Source organism: Micropterus dolomieu, linkage group LG04 (assembly GCF_021292245.1).
Source record: "Micropterus dolomieu isolate WLL.071019.BEF.003 ecotype Adirondacks linkage group LG04, ASM2129224v1, whole genome shotgun sequence".
NCBI lineage: Eukaryota > Metazoa > Chordata > Actinopteri > Centrarchiformes > Centrarchidae > Micropterus > Micropterus dolomieu.
In genome coordinates this window covers 16,297,001-16,315,645 of record NC_060153.1, presented here as the reverse complement: position 1 = coordinate 16,315,645, position 18,645 = coordinate 16,297,001, and the positions used below count along the sequence as shown (strand labels likewise).

The following is an 18,645-nucleotide window of genomic DNA, read 5'->3' as shown; positions in this document are numbered from 1 at the left end:
TACACAGGTGGATTCTATTTATCATCATTAGTCATTTAGGTCAACATCGGATCATTCAGAGATCCTCACTGAAGTTCTGGAGAGAGTTTGCTGCACTGAAAGTAAAGGGGCTGAATAATTTTGCACGCCCAATTTTTCAGTTTTTTATATGTTAGAAAGGTTTGAAATATCCAATAAATTTCGTTCCACTTCATAATTGTGTCCCACTTGTTGTTGATTCTTCACAAAAAATTACAGTTTTATATCTTTATGTTTGAAGCCTGAAATGTGGCAAAAGGTCGAAAAGTTCAAGGGGGCCGAATACTTTCGCAAGGCACTGTATTTACTCTTAGGCTTTGCACCAAGAGCGTTCCATGGAGGACTCCCACTTTCAGATTTATTACCCAGTACACAGGCCTCCTGCTTCTTGGGAGTCTTGTTGTTGCTAATTAACCGTGTGTTAGCATGCTCTTGTCCACTGTTTTGGGTCCACAGTAAAGTGGTGTCATTCCCACATAGTCCATTCACTTCCACATTCACTTCTAACCTGTGGATCTTGGTTTCCAGCACTGCAATTTTCTGCAGAAGTTTGTCCGTGGAGAAGGGGGGCATCTTGTTGCTAATTAGCATTAGCTATAACTCCAGTCACTGCAGTACAGGCTAGTGCTATTGATAGTTCACACTCGCGTAGCACTGAGATCAACTTTATCTGACAGTTCCAGTGTTTTAAAAGTATCCAAGAGCTGCTGATTTCTAGCAGAAAAAAAGGGAGTTTAAGCAAAAGAATGCAAGCAGAGCCAAGAGCAAGCAGCAAAGCGTTTGCACTGTAAGAAAGCAGGAAGTAGCAGAGAAAGTGACAAATCAAATCAACATATAGTGTGACCACTTTGTGCCTTCCAAACAGCATAACATGTCCTAAATGACTGAGAATCTTCGCAGACATCGAAACAGATGATCATGGGAAAATGGAAAACATGTCCAATCAAACCTTAAAGGTTCAGTGTGTAAGATTTAGTGACATCTAGTGGTGAGGGTTGTGAATTGCAACCAACTGTCCAGTCTACCACTGCCCCCTAAAGAGCATAGGACAGCTACTGTGGCTGACAACAGCACAAAAGGTGTCTCTTCTGAGACAGCAGAGTGGCCAGTCAAGAAATGAGGTTTCTTTAGGTATATTTATTAAGAAATATATTATATATATAAAGATATTTCCTTAATTATTCAGTTAAACCATATGTTATTGTCACTTGGCCACTGACAGACAACATGGAAAATGTAACCCAAGAGTGTGAAACACTGTCACTGTTTCTGCACCACAGTCTATTATAAAAAGTATAAAAAAAGTTTGGCCTGTTGAATATTGACTGATTGATTGAAAAGAAGATTGTAGTGACGAAATGCGCTCTGTAGTGTTTTTAGCTACTGTAGAAGCATGACGATGCCATGTGGCAACGTCCATGGAAGGCGGTGCCTGCGGTTATGTAGATATAAATGTCTCATTCTAAGGTAATAAAAACATAATGGTTTATTATGTAAGGTCTTTACACACCACTGAAAACATAGTTATGGATCTTATATTGCATTTCTGTCCAATGATCCTCAGAAATATTACACACTGAACCTTTAATGTCATCTGTCTTTTCTGAAAATGCAGAAATAGTAAAAGGTATAACTTTAGGTTGGTCTTTGTTCATGTGTTAAAATTTTCCTGGTACACACACCAACCTCAGTCTTTGTGGTAGAACTTGGTACGCTCTTCTCCAGGCTGGGCTTTGCTTTAGAGGGCTCTGCTGTAGGTGAACAGGATGATGATGAAGATGACTTTCTCTTGGCTAGCTCATCGCATAAGGCAGGAACCAGAGCATTAACTACGGCCTCCAAGTCAGATTGCTTTGACAGAGACTGGACCGCTAGAGGGACGAAGACGAACACACAGTATCAGACAATTGCAGCATTTTGGTGGTTGCAAAGTTTTATTCAGAGTGTAGTTAACAACTAGTGAGCACACATATTTCACATTAAGAGAAGGTGAGATCAGTTATTTTACAAGGGGACCTCAGCCCTAAGAAATGGCAAAGGAAGGACACCCAGACCCAGTAGTCTCTTTTTACAGGCTTAAACTAAAAAAATGCACCAAAAGGAAAAATGTGAAATCGGATAAAGAATATGTAACTAAAGTATTATCCTGTGTTACTTAAGTAATTTTCCCAGCTCCCGAGCCAGGGATTGAATTTAGAGTTTAAGTAATCAAAGTTATCTTCAGTCTCCATTCATGAAACCCCAGAGGAGAAAAGAGATACAACATGCCATTGTTCTTAAAACTTCTCCTTGTATTCATCAATTAAAGTCTGTCTATTGCCATGTTTCATACCTTCTTATATATTTCTTATTAACGTCTAACAATCAATACTATCCCAGAAGCAAGGTTTATTTGCACATTAAGAAATTAGAAGAAACAAATGTGCATTGTCCAAAAAAAGTAACTTAAAACAAGCCACTGATTATAAAACATGCATGCCCCAATCAGTAAGTTTAACAACTTCTTGACAGTTTCTTTTTGACCAATTTTCCTGTTCTCTCCCTTTGAACATGACAAAAAAGGAGGGAAGACTAAATCATGCCTACATATGTGTTGCCTCAGCAGGGATCATATTACAAGAGAAAAGTTGATCTACAGGAAAACCAGATCTGAAAGAAACACAGAATGCCTGAGAGCTGCACTGCATTATATTCTATTATATTTTGAAATGTCACGTGCCCCCTGAATTTTGTGTTTCCTTTTACATAAATAAAAACATTTCCATCCATAAATTCGTGCAGAAACGTTCACCAGAATGCATGAAATTAAGTGTTTAGAAATAAAAATTTCCTGAGGGAGGTCACCCTAGACCCCCGCTCATATATCTCAGCATTGAAGAGATCTTTAAAACACTGTTTAAGGATCTTTTCGTCTCGTTCTCGTGAACCTTATATCGTGATGTCTTGTGAGCTAAGTGTCTCTTCACACCCCTAAAGGCTCATGCAGACTACACAACTCCGCATCGGCTGATTGCCGTGTTGTTCACACTACACAACTTGTCGTCTTTTGACGGGAGTCTTGAAGTCGTTGTGGCATTCGCACTACGTGACTGATTGGTGACAGGGGGTCACACACTACACGAGCTGACAGCGACTCTGTCACCCGACGCAGGTCTCCAAACCACGTTTTGTCAAGAAAACACACGTGAAATGTGAAACGGGAAATGACGCGACCTACACACCAAACAGCTGTTGTTTGTTATTATAAAGATAAAGAAAGGGTGAAAGAATGGATTAGCAGGGATTGTCTGAGCTACAGAGAGAGCTAGAGGTGAGTAAAAAGTGTTTTGCGGTGAAAAAGTAGCTGCCTGCTCTCATTGGCTGGATGTGGATGTCGAGTCGGCCGACTCCTCCAGATATCTGGCAGATGTTGGCGATGTGTCAGAAATGTGTCGGGGAGCCGTTTTGATGCGTCGTTGTGTAGTTCACACATAACGACTTGCGACCACAGATCGATCACTGATTTACCCCCGATGGTCACCGAGCGGCAAATAGGGCTAAAAATCGTGTGAACTAGGCTTAATCTGACCCCTATGTCCCCACCACTTTTCAGCACAAAGTGATGCCCTTGCCCGGAAGTATTTAGTTCAGATATTCTGCTATGATCACTATGAAATATTTTAACTGTAACAATTCTAATCGTTTAACAATAGCTTTTCCTTTCCTTATATCAAATGCTTGAAATTAAGGACTGTATAACTGTTTATGGTATTTAAGAAAAGAGTTGATATGGTGGAAAGATAATGTGATTAAGACACGTGAAAATTTGGCTTTTAAGACATCACCTCTAGTTAAAATTAAGACCCACATTTTGACGTGACGTCACTTTGGGGTGACTCTCTCTTGCTCTTCGCTCCTCTCTCCAGACGTCTCCCATAGCAAGTTGTCTTTGTCTTATAGCAACAGCCATATTCACGAAGTCCCGCGAACCTTCAGTGAATTTACCTTTTGTTTTGTTTGTTTAAAGTTATCAGACCATTTAATTAATGCAACTTTTAATTCAGAAAACAACCAAGTTTCTTTTAAAGCATTTATTTCAGTTCGAATTAACTTTCACTAGCCTACTCCCAACGACAGAGTTTGGAGGCAAGTCAACTGAGTTGAGAACGACACTAGTAGCCTACCTAACTCAGAGAACCAAACCAGGGCTACTGTCCCGTTTACTGCAAGCGTTTCTCACAACCTCCAACCAGACGAAGGGAATCCCCGTTGGCAAAAGACTAGCTCGAGAGGCCGCATGTACTGTTTAGTGTCCAGGTCACTGGACAGAGGATTCACCCTTAGATTTGAGACTGACTGATTGATTAAACTAACTGATAATAATTGAACAATTAAAAACTAACTAATCACTGGTGATAATTGTGTAATTATTAGCTATACCCAAGGAGTCCTGAAGGGCTTGGGCGGACGGCGATTCAGGTGGTGTCCCAAACCAGTCCTTATGATATAATATTTCCCAATATTATTATTCAGAATTTAATTTACAAAGTATAGTATCACTACAAGAGTCTCTACTGTAAGATGAAGAAATGGAGAGTTAATTATCATTGTAAAGTGATCTCAGCTTTCTTGATTGTTACACCATAAGCAAAAGAAATGTGTGGTATGCACCTGTGTATATATCTCTCTAACAGGTGCAGTATGTTCAGTAACAAGGTAAACATTTAAACATGATTTGTACCGTATTCCTAGATGTATTCAAGTTTTTGCAATTTCTCAAACCTGATGTTTGCAGTAGTTTCTTGGCCAGTCTCTCTGCACAGCTTGACTTCTTTCGTTGAAGGGATGACTCTGCTGTGGACGATGAGCTCTCACGGCTCCTCTTTAGTGGCAAATGTCTCTCACGGCTCCTCTTTGCAGGCAATTGTTTCTCACGGCTCCTCCTTGGTGGAGATTGTCTTTCACGGCTCCTCCTTGGTGGAGATCGTCTCTTATGGCTCCTCCTTGCTGGCAATGGTCTCTCACAGCTCGTCCTTGGTGGAGATTGTCTCTCACGGCTCCTCCTTGGTGACAATGTTCTCTCACGGCTCCTCCTTGGTGACAATGTTCTCTCACGGCTCCTCCTTGGTGACAATGTTCTCTCACGGCTCCTCCTTGGTGGAGATTGTCTCTCACGGCTCCTCCTTGGTGGAGATTGTCTCTCACGGCTCCTCCTTGCTGGCAATGGTCTCTCACGGCTGCTCCTTGGTGGAGATTGTCTCTCACGGCTGCTCCTTGGTGGAGATTGTCTCTCACGGCTGCTCCTTGGTGGAGATTGTCTCTCACGGCTCCTCCTTGGTGGAGATCGTCTCTTATGGCTCCTCCTTGCTGGCAATGGTCTCTCACGGCTCCTCCTTGGTGGAGATTGCCTCTCACGGCTCCTCCTTGGTGACAATGTTCTCTCACGGCTCCTCCTTGGTGGAGATTGTCTCTCACGGCTCCTCCTTGGTGGAGATTGTCTCTCACGGCTCCTCCTTGGTGGAGATTGTCTCTCACGGCTCCTCCTTGGTGGAGATCGTCTCTTACGGCTCCTCCTTGCTAGCAATGGTCTCTCACAGCTTGTCCTTGGTGGAGATTGTCTCTCACGGCTCTTCCTTCTAGGTGAGGACCACTTCTCGTCCCTACTCCACGGCGACAGTTGTCGCTCAGGGCTACTTGAATGTGACCTATAGCGGGAAGGGATGGGCACACATACCATGGGGAGTGAGAATGAGTGCGAGACCTGATGCGCCAACCAGTCAAGTTGCAGTTCAAAACATCAAGCAAAATTTTGGGGTTAAATGGAAGTTTTCACTATATTGATGATACCTATGTATGATTCCAGTGAATATACATTGTTGAACTGATCAATCAATATTCAACAGGCCAATTTTAAAATAAATCATTCATTTTGCAAAAAAATATATTCCAAATAATACACTGCTCAAAAATGATTAAGTTCCCTTAATCACTTAAATCACACATCAGATCTCGATTAATAAAAGAGTTAAAAATCTTTTATGTACATTGTATAATTCTGTGAGAATAAAATTACTCAACTGTCAGTGGAAACCAAAATCACCAACCAATTGAGGGCTGGATTCAAAATCATACCGAAAATCAAAGTAAAAACATTTATATCACAGGCTCATTTGACTTGCTTGACTTTCATCACAGCAACCCATACTGTCACTCAGTAGTGCGTATGCCCCCATATGCCTGTATGCACTCCCGACAATGTCCGCGTGTGCTCCTAATGACAGTGAAAAGTATCACCTGTTCAGTGTCACAGCTACTGTAAAACATGGTCATCAATTCTTAAATGTGTTTTTCCCCGGGTTATTGTTCATTTAAAAATGTATGTCTGACAAACCTGCGATTGTATCTGGAGCTGTGCAGCGATCGTGATCGGCTGCTGCGTTTTTCCCTTTGAACCTCTGAGCCATGTTGGCGACGGGGGCTGGGCGAGCTTGAACAGCTGGAACAGGAGCTGCTTCCATGCCTGGTTTTCTTGAGACGACACTGGGAACTCTTTGTAGGTGTTGATGCTGAGGGTTTGGCATCTTTACCTGCATACCTGAAGAGAGCAAAGGACGAGAAAAGCATAGGTAAATGACAGGAAAGTGTTTTTTTTTTTTTTTTTTACAAATTAGAATTTTGGTTCATTACTGCTGTATTCGCTACAACTACAGCGAGGAAGACATTGTACAGATTTTGCTGTCAAAAGACCCAACTAAAGTGAGCTTGTATTGATATTACTGGAGTATATTTTACATGTTGTGGCTTAAACTGTGTTTTTTTGGACTGCAATGATATAAAACTGAACTTTGGCTGCAGGACAGACCGACCATATCTTCTGCATCTTCCAGACATCTGTGGCTTCTTCTTATGTTTTTCTTTCATAAGAGAATTGAACGAATTAACAGCGTTCAATAAAAGCCATCTTGTTTTAATATTGGTATTGTCCCTGGACATAACCGACTAAGGGCTCTGTACTTCTGCTCAGTGTGGCCTTCACATTGTGGCCAGTCAATTGATCTCTGCAGTGTGAGCATAAAAGTAGCAGGTTCTGGCTGAACAGAAAGGCAGATTAAAATGTGTACTGTGAGTTAACACGACATGTAGCAATGTAAGATATTCACCTGGGACCGGGCGCTATCCCACCATCCCAATCTGGGTATCTGTGGGAAAAAAAATACTTACATACACATAAATGCTTGATGCTTTTTAAGATCAAAGGATATCAAGGAACTATACAGGTTCTGCAGACTATAAGACAATCACAGGAGGTATCTCAAAGACACCTTCTTAATGTGTGTATGAACTCTTAGCAATGAGCAATCCGGTCTCTCTCTTTCCTCTACAGTGTGTTGGTGCATCCCTGGTGGGCATCGCATAAAAGTATTCAGAAAAAGTGGCAACAAGTATAAAAGAAAAATTATAATTAATAATAAATTTATTTTAAATGAAAAAGACTGACTGTTTTCGCAGAAGTTTGCAGCTCTCAAGGTGAAGGAGGGAGCTCTGGTGGGTGAGCCAATCCTAGTCAGAACAACAGACGCACATCATTTAGATATGATTATCATCACAACCGCTATCAGTGGAAAGTTTTATGTGGTGTGGTGTCTGAACAATAATGCTGCGATGATGTGTTGAGAAGAAATCCGCTTGACACTGTTCTGGATCATAAAAGTTTATTACATCAAGGAGTTCAGCATCAATTACAATTACAAGCTCTGCAGCAGCTTGGAGAGTCACCCAGCCCGATGGCCACTCTGTCTCTCTGTACATCAAACACAGCTTATATAGGACATGTTTAGGTATCTGTTAAATACCATATAAGGGTTTGAGTCTGCAATCTAAAGCTCCAATCCATATAAGGGCACAGTGCTGTAGAATAAGTGTAACCATCTGTTAGACACCACAGAAGGGTACAGTCCCTTCATTCACACTAAACTCTACTCCCCCTAACACTGGGTCAGAGGTCAAATTCCATAGGAGGGTTCACTCTTTACACACCCATCAATCACTACTCCCCCCTTAAGAGTTCACTGAGCCTCTGTCCAGCTGCTAGAGTGTTATTTTAAACTGTAATGGTCAAATGCACATATGTTATACACCACATATTCCCCCCTACGAGACTTAATTGAGTCTCGAAAAACAAAAAGAGATAACAATTTCTCCAACACATGCTTCTTGCAATATTATTTTTAACAATATATCAACTGGTCAAATGCACATATGTTATACACCACAGTGGCATCATGCAGTTGCCTGAGGTTTAGTGAAGGTCATCTCAGCAGAGGATGCTATATATGCAATAAAGTATGGATCAGGACAAAAACACATTCGCTGAGGAGTAGAGGCAATAGTATTTTTAGTAGTAATTGGAATTCCTTTTTAGGAAACAAAAATACACAAAAAGGGAAGCTTGGCTCCATAATAATATTACAAATAAAAAAAAAGATACCTACTGTCAGATGTAAAATGAATTAAGTTAATGAAAGCATTGCTGATATCTCTAATAATGTGATGTAATTATTATTATTTTGAAAAATCCAAACTGCCGCAACATAACTAAGTATTGAGGAATAATCTGGGGCTTGAATTAAAGCAGTGTCAAGGCATTCACAATTTCAAACGTCTTTACAAATGAAAGGTCTGGTTCCATTACAATGACAATGAGGTTTGATTGTATTCATGTTGTGTAGATTGTTGGATTAGTTGTCATTTATTTACCCTTGTGGTATTTCGTCTACCATTGTTGGTATTTGATAAGCATTGTTACCTGTGGAAATATTTGTATATTATTAGTATGTATGGTATGAATGTGTGGTTTTGACTTGTGCATCCACTGTTTCTAAATGAGGTATTATTATTATTTTTTTTTTATTATTATTATTAATATTTTTTCTTTGAGATTATTGATGAAGGAAGCAGCTATTTTTTGTATGTATAAATTCTTTGATAGACTGGGGTGGGGTTTAATAAGTTTTACTTCTTCCCACTCCATTTCAAGCGTAAGTGTATAAGTTATTATTATTGTGTATCTTTTCTGTTGTCACACTATTTTGCTTGAAATAAATAAATAAATAAATAAATAAATAAGTAACCGCAACATAATTTAAAATAATTTTCCAGGACAACACAAGATTTTCCAAGACATTTTACATTTTCTCTCATTTTCCATGACTGGGAAATCAGTCAACTGTTTTCCAAGTTTTCCAGTACACGTGGGAACCCTGAACAATCTTAGATTTGAAATAGTTATTTGAAATAAACAATGCAAAATTTCACTGTCACTCACCTTCATATGAGTACATTCTTTATTACACAGAGAACAGGTGTGTGGAAAGATTTTCGGCAATCCCACGTCATAGTCATGTATCATGGCAGAAGTTGGCAGAGCCTTGGAGACGGCCACCTTTGCTTGAGGCTGCCTGTTGGAAGTCGGCAGCGTCATGTGATCTGTAATTGGCTGAGGCAGGCCTGGAGGAAGAGCAATGGGGCGAGGATCACCAGGGATAGACACCGGACGTTGCATGGCCTGTGAAACATCAGTGATGATGGGGATGAGAGGATCAGGGGGAACTGATTTCACAGCAGGAAAAACTGGAGGCCTGATCTCCTGCCCCGTCTGCAATGATGGCTGCTTCTGCGTCTGCTGGGTCTGTTGCTTTTTCATCTGCCCAACTGCTGTTGTAGAACTCTTGGCCTTCTGAATGCTAATTTGGCGCAAGATGGATGTCAGGTTAGCAGGATTGAGCTGGTCTTCAGGGTAAAAGATGAGATGATCTAAGTCCTCTTTTTCAAGTCCAAAGTGTGCAAGGATGTTAGCAGCTGATTTAGTGTGTTTGGGTTGACTGGATTCTGTAGAGGCTGCTGGTTTGTCTACCACTCGATAGTCAAAGTCACAGAACCCTTGATACCCTTGCATATTATGTTCTCTTTTGCTGGGCGCATGAAATCTACCATCATCACCACTTGCATAGTTAGATGGGACAGATGATGAATAAAACGTAGGGTCATTAGCAGTAGGCCTTTTGTCTATAGACTCGTCTATTTCATCATCCATTGTGGTCTTACTCTGTTCAGGCCTGTAGCTCACTGACTGAGACATTTGTGATCGGAGCAGACATACTTGCTGGGAGCAAGTTCCAGGTTCAAGGCGAGATGCCCTCCGAGGGTCCCTCTCTGTCCTTATACTGGAGAGTTCAAACTGCCCCTGGGTGGAACTTTGGTTCTCGGAGAAATAGGGGTTATACAGGGGATGTGACATGGTGATGCAATAATCTGAGGTTTAAGGAGATTGATGGTAGGGAAGGGGCTGCCATCAATATGTAGGAAGCAGGTGTGTTGGAGATGGCAGCAGAGGTTGCAGCTCGGCTGCCAACGGTGGAAAGTGTTGTTTAATTTGTGTCAGTGCTAGCATTGGCTTTCAGTTGAGACAGCCACAATGACACAGCCTGCTGGCTAATCAGGAGAGAGCTCCCTGGGTGACCTCCAAGTAGAGGGCTCGTTAGGGGCCCTGGAGATGAAGAAGGAACACAACGCTCTGATAACAGTGCAAAGCCCAAAAGTTAAAAAACGAAGGGGATTAGAATGAGACTGGACTTCACATTCCTAGATGGATCAAATCCATCATCTGGAAAGTCTTGGGGCGTCCACTCTTGAATGTTGGATCCACATTCATTCCGTCTATTTCACTTCTTGGTCTTCTCTAGCAAAAAAGAACAGAGGAGACAAAAGCAATGATGTTGTGATTCTGCAGTTCTCCTCCTTACCCCTTGTGTCTATGTTCTCCTCCCTCCCAGTGTCTCCTGTTAGTCTCCCTGTCTGTGTCTAACCAAGACTCTGCAGTATATCAGACCGGTTCTTCACCTCACTCCTCACGCAAGATGGTCACCTTACCATAGTGGTATTTGCGCTGCGGCCAACTATCATTTGTAGTGAAATCTCTTGTTTGTGTTCTCTGTGAGATTCTAACTTACCTTGTCCTCCCTGCGCTCAGGTTCACTGCCTGCCTGGAGATACTGCCACGCTCAGCTCACTTCCTGCCCGGAAATTCACCCGGTGACCTCCGCTGCCTGGTCTGCCCTCTGCTCTGCTCCGACGCCCCCCGCCTCCGTATCCATAACCGACATCTTTCAATAAACTGTTAATCCCTGGAATTGAACGTCTGCTTCTGAGTCCAGTCTTCCAGTCCTTATAATAAATGAAGTTGCTGTTAAAAGGGAACATCCAGAACAGACAACCTTATTTTCTTTCGGTGGTCATTTCTGTTAGAAACACTTTTGTTTGTTTGGCACCAGCAGTAAGACAACATTTCCATATAAAGCAGGACTTTTAAATATAAATGAAAATCTGTTACACACGGGTTCGCACAGTGCTGATTAAGCCTATTACCACCAGGTAAATGTTATTGTAATCACAGTATACCTGAGTTTTTAAATCTCGTGTCTGTGTCAGCGCTGGCGAAGCGGTAGTGATGTGTTTCATGCTACCCAGCAATGACTGGTTTGCCAGAGCTTAAGGCCACTGTAGTGACAGCAGCAACTCAGTATGGAAGAGCCTATATGTCATAAGCACATGCCCTTGGTGTCACTGAATTGAATGAACCCCAGGAAGTATAGCCAATCCTTATGCTAATTGGGATCCTAATAATGAAAAAAGTGAAGAAGTTTTCATTAAAGAAAAGTTACAAAAATATTTGCGCATGTGAAGCTGTAAATGTAGCTATTTTTATGTTGTTTTACTGTTTACTCTGTTGGTTAGCCGGCAGGCTTGGCAATGTTGGATGTAATACTGAGGGACAGCCAAAAGAAACTGTGTGAGAAGCGTCATTTGAAGCAAACTAAATAATGAGCTGGATGCGTTTATCCGATTTTTTTTCATGTTGCTTTTTGTGGACCTTTAGCGATACTACAGCGAGTTACGACAGAAGCCCATTCTGTGCACTGGTGTGTATGTGTGTGTATATGCATGTTGCAGCGCTATGTTAATTTAATTGATAGACATGCCCTGAAAGTAACAATAGCCATGTGTGAGACATGATATGAATTTGCTTGGCGACGTTGCTGCAGGTAGAGGCTCGCTGGGCAGCGAGGTGAGATCCCCAGATACACTTACATTACTGCACCTATTATCATAAATTAAGTAATTTGTGTAGTATCCAATACTTATGCATTTGACTCATAACAGTTCAAAATAGCACTGTAGCAGCAAGACAGAGCGTCAGTGACCTTTGGGGAGGTGTCTACGGGGAGAGCAGTGATTGGTGGTTATGTAGGGACTGAACCCTTCTATAGAATTTGACCTCTAACCCCTTGTTTTGTTACCTCAAGATAGTACTGTACCCTTCTATGGGTTTGACCTTTTACTTTGCAGACTCAAACCCTTGTATGGTACCTAACAGATACCTAAACATATCCTATATAAGCTTTGTTTGTTGTACAGAGACACAGAGTGGCCATTGGGCTGGGTCACTCTCCAAGCTGCTGCAGAGCTTGTAATTGATGCTGAACTCTTTGATTTAATAAACTTTTATGATCAAGAACAGTGTCAAGCGGGTTTATTCTCAACACATCATCGCAGCATTATTGTTCAGACACCACATTTGCAAAACAAAACTAAAATAATAATACAGCATGCCACGCTGTTGAGCCACTTTTTATATAGTCTATGTTGAGCCACAATATACCACCGCAGGGGAAATTACTTCACCCCAACAGCCATAAGTCAGACTTTTAAAAGACAGACATCGGCCAAGAAGATTTTAATTAACCCATTGCACTCACTGACCCTCTCTTACTACTTTGACTTTTCTAACACTACTCATTTTCTTTGCCTTCTCTGCACTTCAGTGTTGCACCTGTGGGAAATAATTTTCTTGCTATTTTATATTTGATGTTCTAAACTGCGTTTTACCAAAGGATAGAATGTGCTTATTTATTGCAGAATCGTAATGTGTGTGTTCATTGTTAATTTAAAAAAGTATTACATTTACAATACAATCGGAGAGCGACGCAAAAAAAAAACAAAGTAATTTCTCTGTATATGAAAATGTGGTGATAAACTCTCATTAAAAGACAGAAGACGCCTTTACTGTATCTTTTTACCTGGAGCCTCCCCTCCTAAAGAAACCTATGCTGTGAATATGAAAATGCTACTGTGAGCGAGGAGCAGGCAGTTTATTTTTTCCTATCCAAGGACAGCGATAGGATGCAGTTTAAATAGTTTTCTCCACCGATCTCACTCAATTCAATTTGTAGCCTACTCTGCAGAAGAGTTAAGCAGTGTGCAACAGGACCTGAATACATCTGGCACAGTTAAAGGTTTTACATCTCCTGAAACGCTCACATAGCCTATTTCACTTCTCCATCTTGTCCTCTATTGATGCTGGTTAGCTTCAGTGGATTTACCCCCTCCCCCATCAAATCTCTGTAATCTATTTATATAGGCCTATGCATGTGTCACCTTTTCTACTCAATGATAAATTAATTCATTTTAATTCAGTTATGAACTCATGGACTTTAACAGGTCCTGTGTTTCAGTAGGATTTCTGCTCACGTTTAAAAACTTTCTGCACACAGAATCTCTCCCACTTATCTGTGTTCTCTGAAATGTCGATGTCGCAATACTACGATAACGTCGTTATGTACTGAGAATGCACAATATTCTGCCTGTCCTATAAGCTACTCTGCTGTAGCCTACTTTATCGTTTGCCTGAAACAGTTTAGGACTGCATATTGCCTGTGAACCGAAACCAACTGACAACTGTGATCAGGCGGAAATCTCAAATCCACGCACGTTATCTTCAGCAGCGCTGATAAAGTGCAGCACAGTCCCACACAGATAACGGAGACCCTTCAGTTTTTAGATGTTTAAATTGCAAACTAAATCTGCAAATTGCAAACTAATTCCAACTAAACTATCCTGGAACGCCACTTGAAGTCGGATTTCCCACAGGGGTACACAGTTAACTAGTAACCTATGGGCTATTTATGTCAGTTGTTTGCATGCATTTAAACTGCCATCCTTTTAATTAACACCAAAGGCACTGCTGAGGGTGCAGCTGTGTGTAGGCTACACTTTCAGCCATGGTTTTCGTTCACTTTCGGCGTCACGCACCACCACGCACCTGGAACGCTTTGAGGTTGAAAGTCGGATATTTCAACTTGGAAATTTCCCAGTTCCAAGCAGTCTGGGACGCGGCATAATACACTCCTTCTTCTGAACAAGAAATATAAATTTGTAAGAATACCTTGAAGTGCGCCGACTTCCCCGAGTGTTTTAATGAGAAGGATGAGAAGGATCAGAAGGAGACAAAGTGTCGAGTTCAACCAGTTATTTATTGACCATAAAATACAGATATATCTGGAGACTCTGCTCTGCCTCTGCGTAACACAAAGTCAGTTTTACAGGCCGTCGGTCGATACCTATTCATAGAAAAAGTTTTCAGCCGCAACACTTGATCCTACTGTTAACACGTCCCGATGTAGGCTTATGCATTTCCACAGTTAGAGTCATTTAAACAGAAAAAGTTAAACCATGTCAAAGCCAGATCATCTTCCGCCTCTAAACAAAAAAAAATAGCAGCTGTGTTTACGGTACATACCTTCTGTTACTTGTCTTTCAGCAGATGCGCTGAAACTCGTCCTCGGGCTGTTTGCTGGGAGGATTCTTCCTTTTTTGTGCGTTTATTGTAGCAAATCAAGTTTATACCACATACCGCCACCTATTGTGTTAGCGTGTATTCGTGGCAAACCGTTTTGGGTTTTCAAAGTCTGAGACTACGGGCTCCCCTCAGACAAAACTTGGCACCGCCCCGCCCCATCTTTAGAGTAACATGGGGTAAGACGCTCCCCCATGGTAATTCTAACAAAAAACACAAAATGTCACAATTTTTTTTACACCACTAGCTGGGAAAAATGCCTTTCTCCAAAAACTTACATTTGATTAAATTCAAATTAATTTGTCAACTGTAGCTATTTACATTATGTTACCCTAAGCATGACCAACTTCAAGATACAAAAAGCCCTATAAAATGTTATTTTATATGTCAGCAAATACACATTGAGCTTACCCCACACTAGCCTACTTGTTAAGTTTTGCTCAGTTCCTGGATGCCTATGGGATGATGATTATATAATTTGATTCCATAGACACTCAACATTTGAGCCAAATTAGCCTAATATTGCTGTCTGACATAACTTCTTACTACACCAAATAATTTTAAAGAAGTGATCCACATAGAGAGGACATAGATGGGCTTACTGAGTGTATCACACTTCTGTGTGGACTGCACTGTCCCAGCAAAAACTGTCCATTGTTACCCAAATAACAAACCGTGGGTAACAAAGGACATCAAGGACATCCTGAATGCAAAGAGGAGGGCTTTCAGAGATGGTAAAAGGAAAGAGGTGAGGGCCATTCAGGGGGGACCTGAAGGTCAAGATCAAGGAGACGGCCCCATCCACACTACTGCGTTTTCGAATTAACCTTTTGCTACGTTTGCACCTCCCGTCCAGATGAAAACGACAAAAACGAAGACCTAAAACGGAGAAGTTTGGAAACGCAGCCGCTCACGCTCGGCTCTCTGATTGGGTCTTACAAAGCAGAAACACAATGCTACTGACCGGGTTTTTGACATCATATTTTTATTAAAAGATTCTGTACTGTGCAAGCTGGTGTAGACAAAGATCGTCTTCGTTTTAATTCTCCGTTTGTAAACTAAAACAGAGTAGTGTGGATAGGGCCTAAGGAGATGTACAGGAGGAAGCTAGAGCGTAAACTCCAGCAGTACAACATGAGGGAGGTCTAGAGCGGCATGAGGAACATCACTGGCTTCAGACGACTGGCAGCAGAGGAGTTGAAGACAGCTTGGACAGGGCCAACAAACTTTAACAGATGTTCTTTAACAGATTTGACTCAATGGCTCAGGCCCATCCCCCCACTAACTCAGCTGCTGTCTGCCCTCTAACCCACTACTTCCCCTTCGACCTTCTCACTGTCCCCCACCCTCCTGGGAGACCCCTAGTCCCACCTCCTCTGGCTCTCAGGTTAACAGTTCTCTCCAGCCTGACGACTCCTCCCCTCCCCAATCTGTGACCCTCACTGCTGACCAGGTGAGAAGACACCTGAGGAGACTCCACTCCAACTAGGCCGCATTCTGTTTTACTGTCAGATATGTTTCCTGTAGGTACTTTTCTCATTTAATTTAATCCCAGCTGAGTCTATACGTGCAGTCATGCCTTAAAGTAGCCTATGGTCTTTTTTAATGTGCATATGGCACTGTAGTATCCAATACTTATGCATTTGACTCATAACAGTTCAAAATAGCACTGTAGCAGCAAGACAGAGGGTCAGTGACCTTTGAGGAGGTGTCTACGGTGTCTTGGGGAGGTGTTACCAGTCACTTATCTACGGGGAGATAAGTGACTGGTGGTTATGTAGGGACTGAACCCTTCTACAGAATTTGACCTCATACCTCAAAACAGTACTGTACCCTTCTATGGGTTTGACCTTTTACTTTGCAGACTCAAACCCTTGTATGGTACCTAACAGATATGTAAACATATCCTATATAAGCTATGTTTGATGTACAGAGAGACAGAGTGGCAATCGGGCTGGTCACTCTCCAAGCTTTATAAAGGGAAGGACTAAATTTAGGTGGCAGGTGACAAGAAGAAGAAGAATATAAAAAAATATATATATATTTTTACCTTAAGTTAGTTTTTTTTTTAAATATAGAGATTTTTTCTATATTTACACTGCATTGCAGGCTTATTGTGCAAATAAACCTTTCTCATAGCATTTTTTTTTGTTGGTGCAAGCTATTTTTCAGAATATTTTTAAATGCTTTCAAAAAGTGGTGGCTACATGTCCCCAGCATAAATGACCCTCCCTCCCCTACAGGTTGAGCTACTCCATGCTTACCACTTCACCTCCACTGTCCTCCAGCTCTCTCTGTCCTCTGATACTCTCTCTCTGATCCTCTGGCCTCTGATAAAGTGCAGCTCACAGCCACTTCAGGTGGAGCAGAGAGGACACACACAAAGCCACAGCTGGATCATCTTATTCTCCCGCTAATTTGCAGGAGAATAAATAATAACAATAATCTCTCTCTCTCTGAGGTAACTAAGGTCAGGTTGGCATCCATTGAAGACAGAAGATGCTGAATTTTATCTCTGATAATTAAAATTTTGTTGTTAAAATAGTTAATAAAAATGCATCACTACTGAAGTCAAGAGGGACACTTGGTTCAGCTGTGGTTTCCCGTCAGTCTGGCTACAGTGTATGAGAGGAACCTGAGATTGTTCTCATTTTCCTTTATTCATTTGGAGTAATAAGTTGCTCTGGCGCTGTGAAGGGCCTTCCTATACATTTTCAGACTATCCTGCCACAACAAACGAGAATCTTATTGATGTGTAAGACGCCATTTCCTCTCAAGTTTCCCTGATGCTCTCTTTAACTTGCTTGTTTGGCTGTTATACCATGGACCTGACGGAGCTCCGTAGAGCGACGGACTTGGCCGTGTGACCAAGGAAACGACCCATTCCATCGGCCGATCCATGGCAGCTTTGGTGGCTATGGAGCGCCATCTGTGGCTCAACCTATCGGGCATCCAGGGGAAGGAGAGGGCTTTTCTCCTGGATGCGCCCCTCTCGCCTTCTGGCCTGTTTGGCGAAGCAGTGGATGCTGTCGTCAGCAGGTTCCAGCACGCCAAAACTCAGGGAGAGGCGTTTGAGCGATATCTCCCCCGCCGGTCAGACGCCAGGACCGCGACGGCTCAGGAAAGGCGGACGCAGCCTTCATCCAGCACCTACCGCCACAGCCAGAAGCAGAGTGTCGCTTTGTGGGATCCCCCTCAACCAACCTGGGACGCAAGACGGCGCTCTCGCCCCCGGGAAGACGGATCTGAGGACCGTCATTCAGTCTCGGCGGGCCCGGGGGAAGAGGTCCTGAGACCTCGAGTAGGTTTCTTTAGATATATTAGGCAATTATATAAATTATGTAAAACCATGTTTTTTTTGAATATTATTGTTACTTTTTCATTAATAAACAGCCACATCAAGAAAACGCACTAGGGATCCCTTTGACGTCATAGTTCGATGTATTGAGGGAAGCCCTGTTGTGTCAGTTTTTGATGGTAAAGGCAAGTATGATATTTAAGAGAAAAGACGAAGTAAGGAGGTGATTGGGGTGGATAGAGGGCCAGAACCCGGACCTTGAAGCAGGAGAACAGGGTTTGTGTCCCGTGCGAAACAAAACATTAAATGTTTTTATTTAGGTGAGTGAGGTAAATTGACATTAACGTTAGTTAACTTAAGTCTTAATTGACATACATAGCTATTTTAACCCAAACCATGATCTTTTCCTAACCTTAACCAAGTAGTTTTGTTGCCTAAACCCAACCAAGTACTTTCTGTGCCTAAACCTAACGAAACTGCAACGTTTCACGACTTTAATTATGCGCGTTTCAACATGGCAATGTATCGAAACGTTACGTTTTATCTTGAAAGTGTAACCGGATATTGCATATTTATTGTTGCTAAGCGTTGCTAACTTGACTGTGGATCCCTAAACGTCAATAATTGATGCAAAAGGGCTACCCAAGTCTTTAAAAAG

General features: G+C 41.9%; 1 protein-coding gene across 3 annotated transcripts; it reads right to left on the bottom strand.

Moving 5' to 3' along the window:
* Positions 1-1,615: 1,615 nt before the first annotated feature.
* Positions 1,616-14,824, bottom strand: LOC123969940 (serine/arginine repetitive matrix protein 2-like). 3 transcript variants are annotated; one of them, XM_046047726.1, is made up of 9 exons: positions 14,633-14,824; positions 11,007-11,220; positions 9,323-10,735; positions 7,496-7,557; positions 7,158-7,196; positions 6,389-6,592; positions 4,908-5,702; positions 4,780-4,877; positions 1,616-1,889 (listed from the first exon to the last, which is right to left on the bottom strand). In XM_046047726.1, exons 3-9 carry the CDS (start codon positions 10,292-10,294, stop codon positions 1,654-1,656), a joined length of 2,406 nt encoding a protein of 801 aa, XP_045903682.1. In that variant the 5' UTR covers positions 10,295-10,735; positions 11,007-11,220; positions 14,633-14,824; the 3' UTR covers positions 1,616-1,653. The 3 variants fall into 3 exon arrangements, with proteins under 3 accessions (XP_045903682.1, XP_045903681.1, XP_045903679.1); XM_046047725.1 differs by having other exon boundaries at positions 4,780-5,702; positions 11,007-11,239; XM_046047723.1 differs by having other exon boundaries at positions 4,780-5,702.
* Between the last annotated feature and the right edge of the window lie 3,821 nt (positions 14,825-18,645).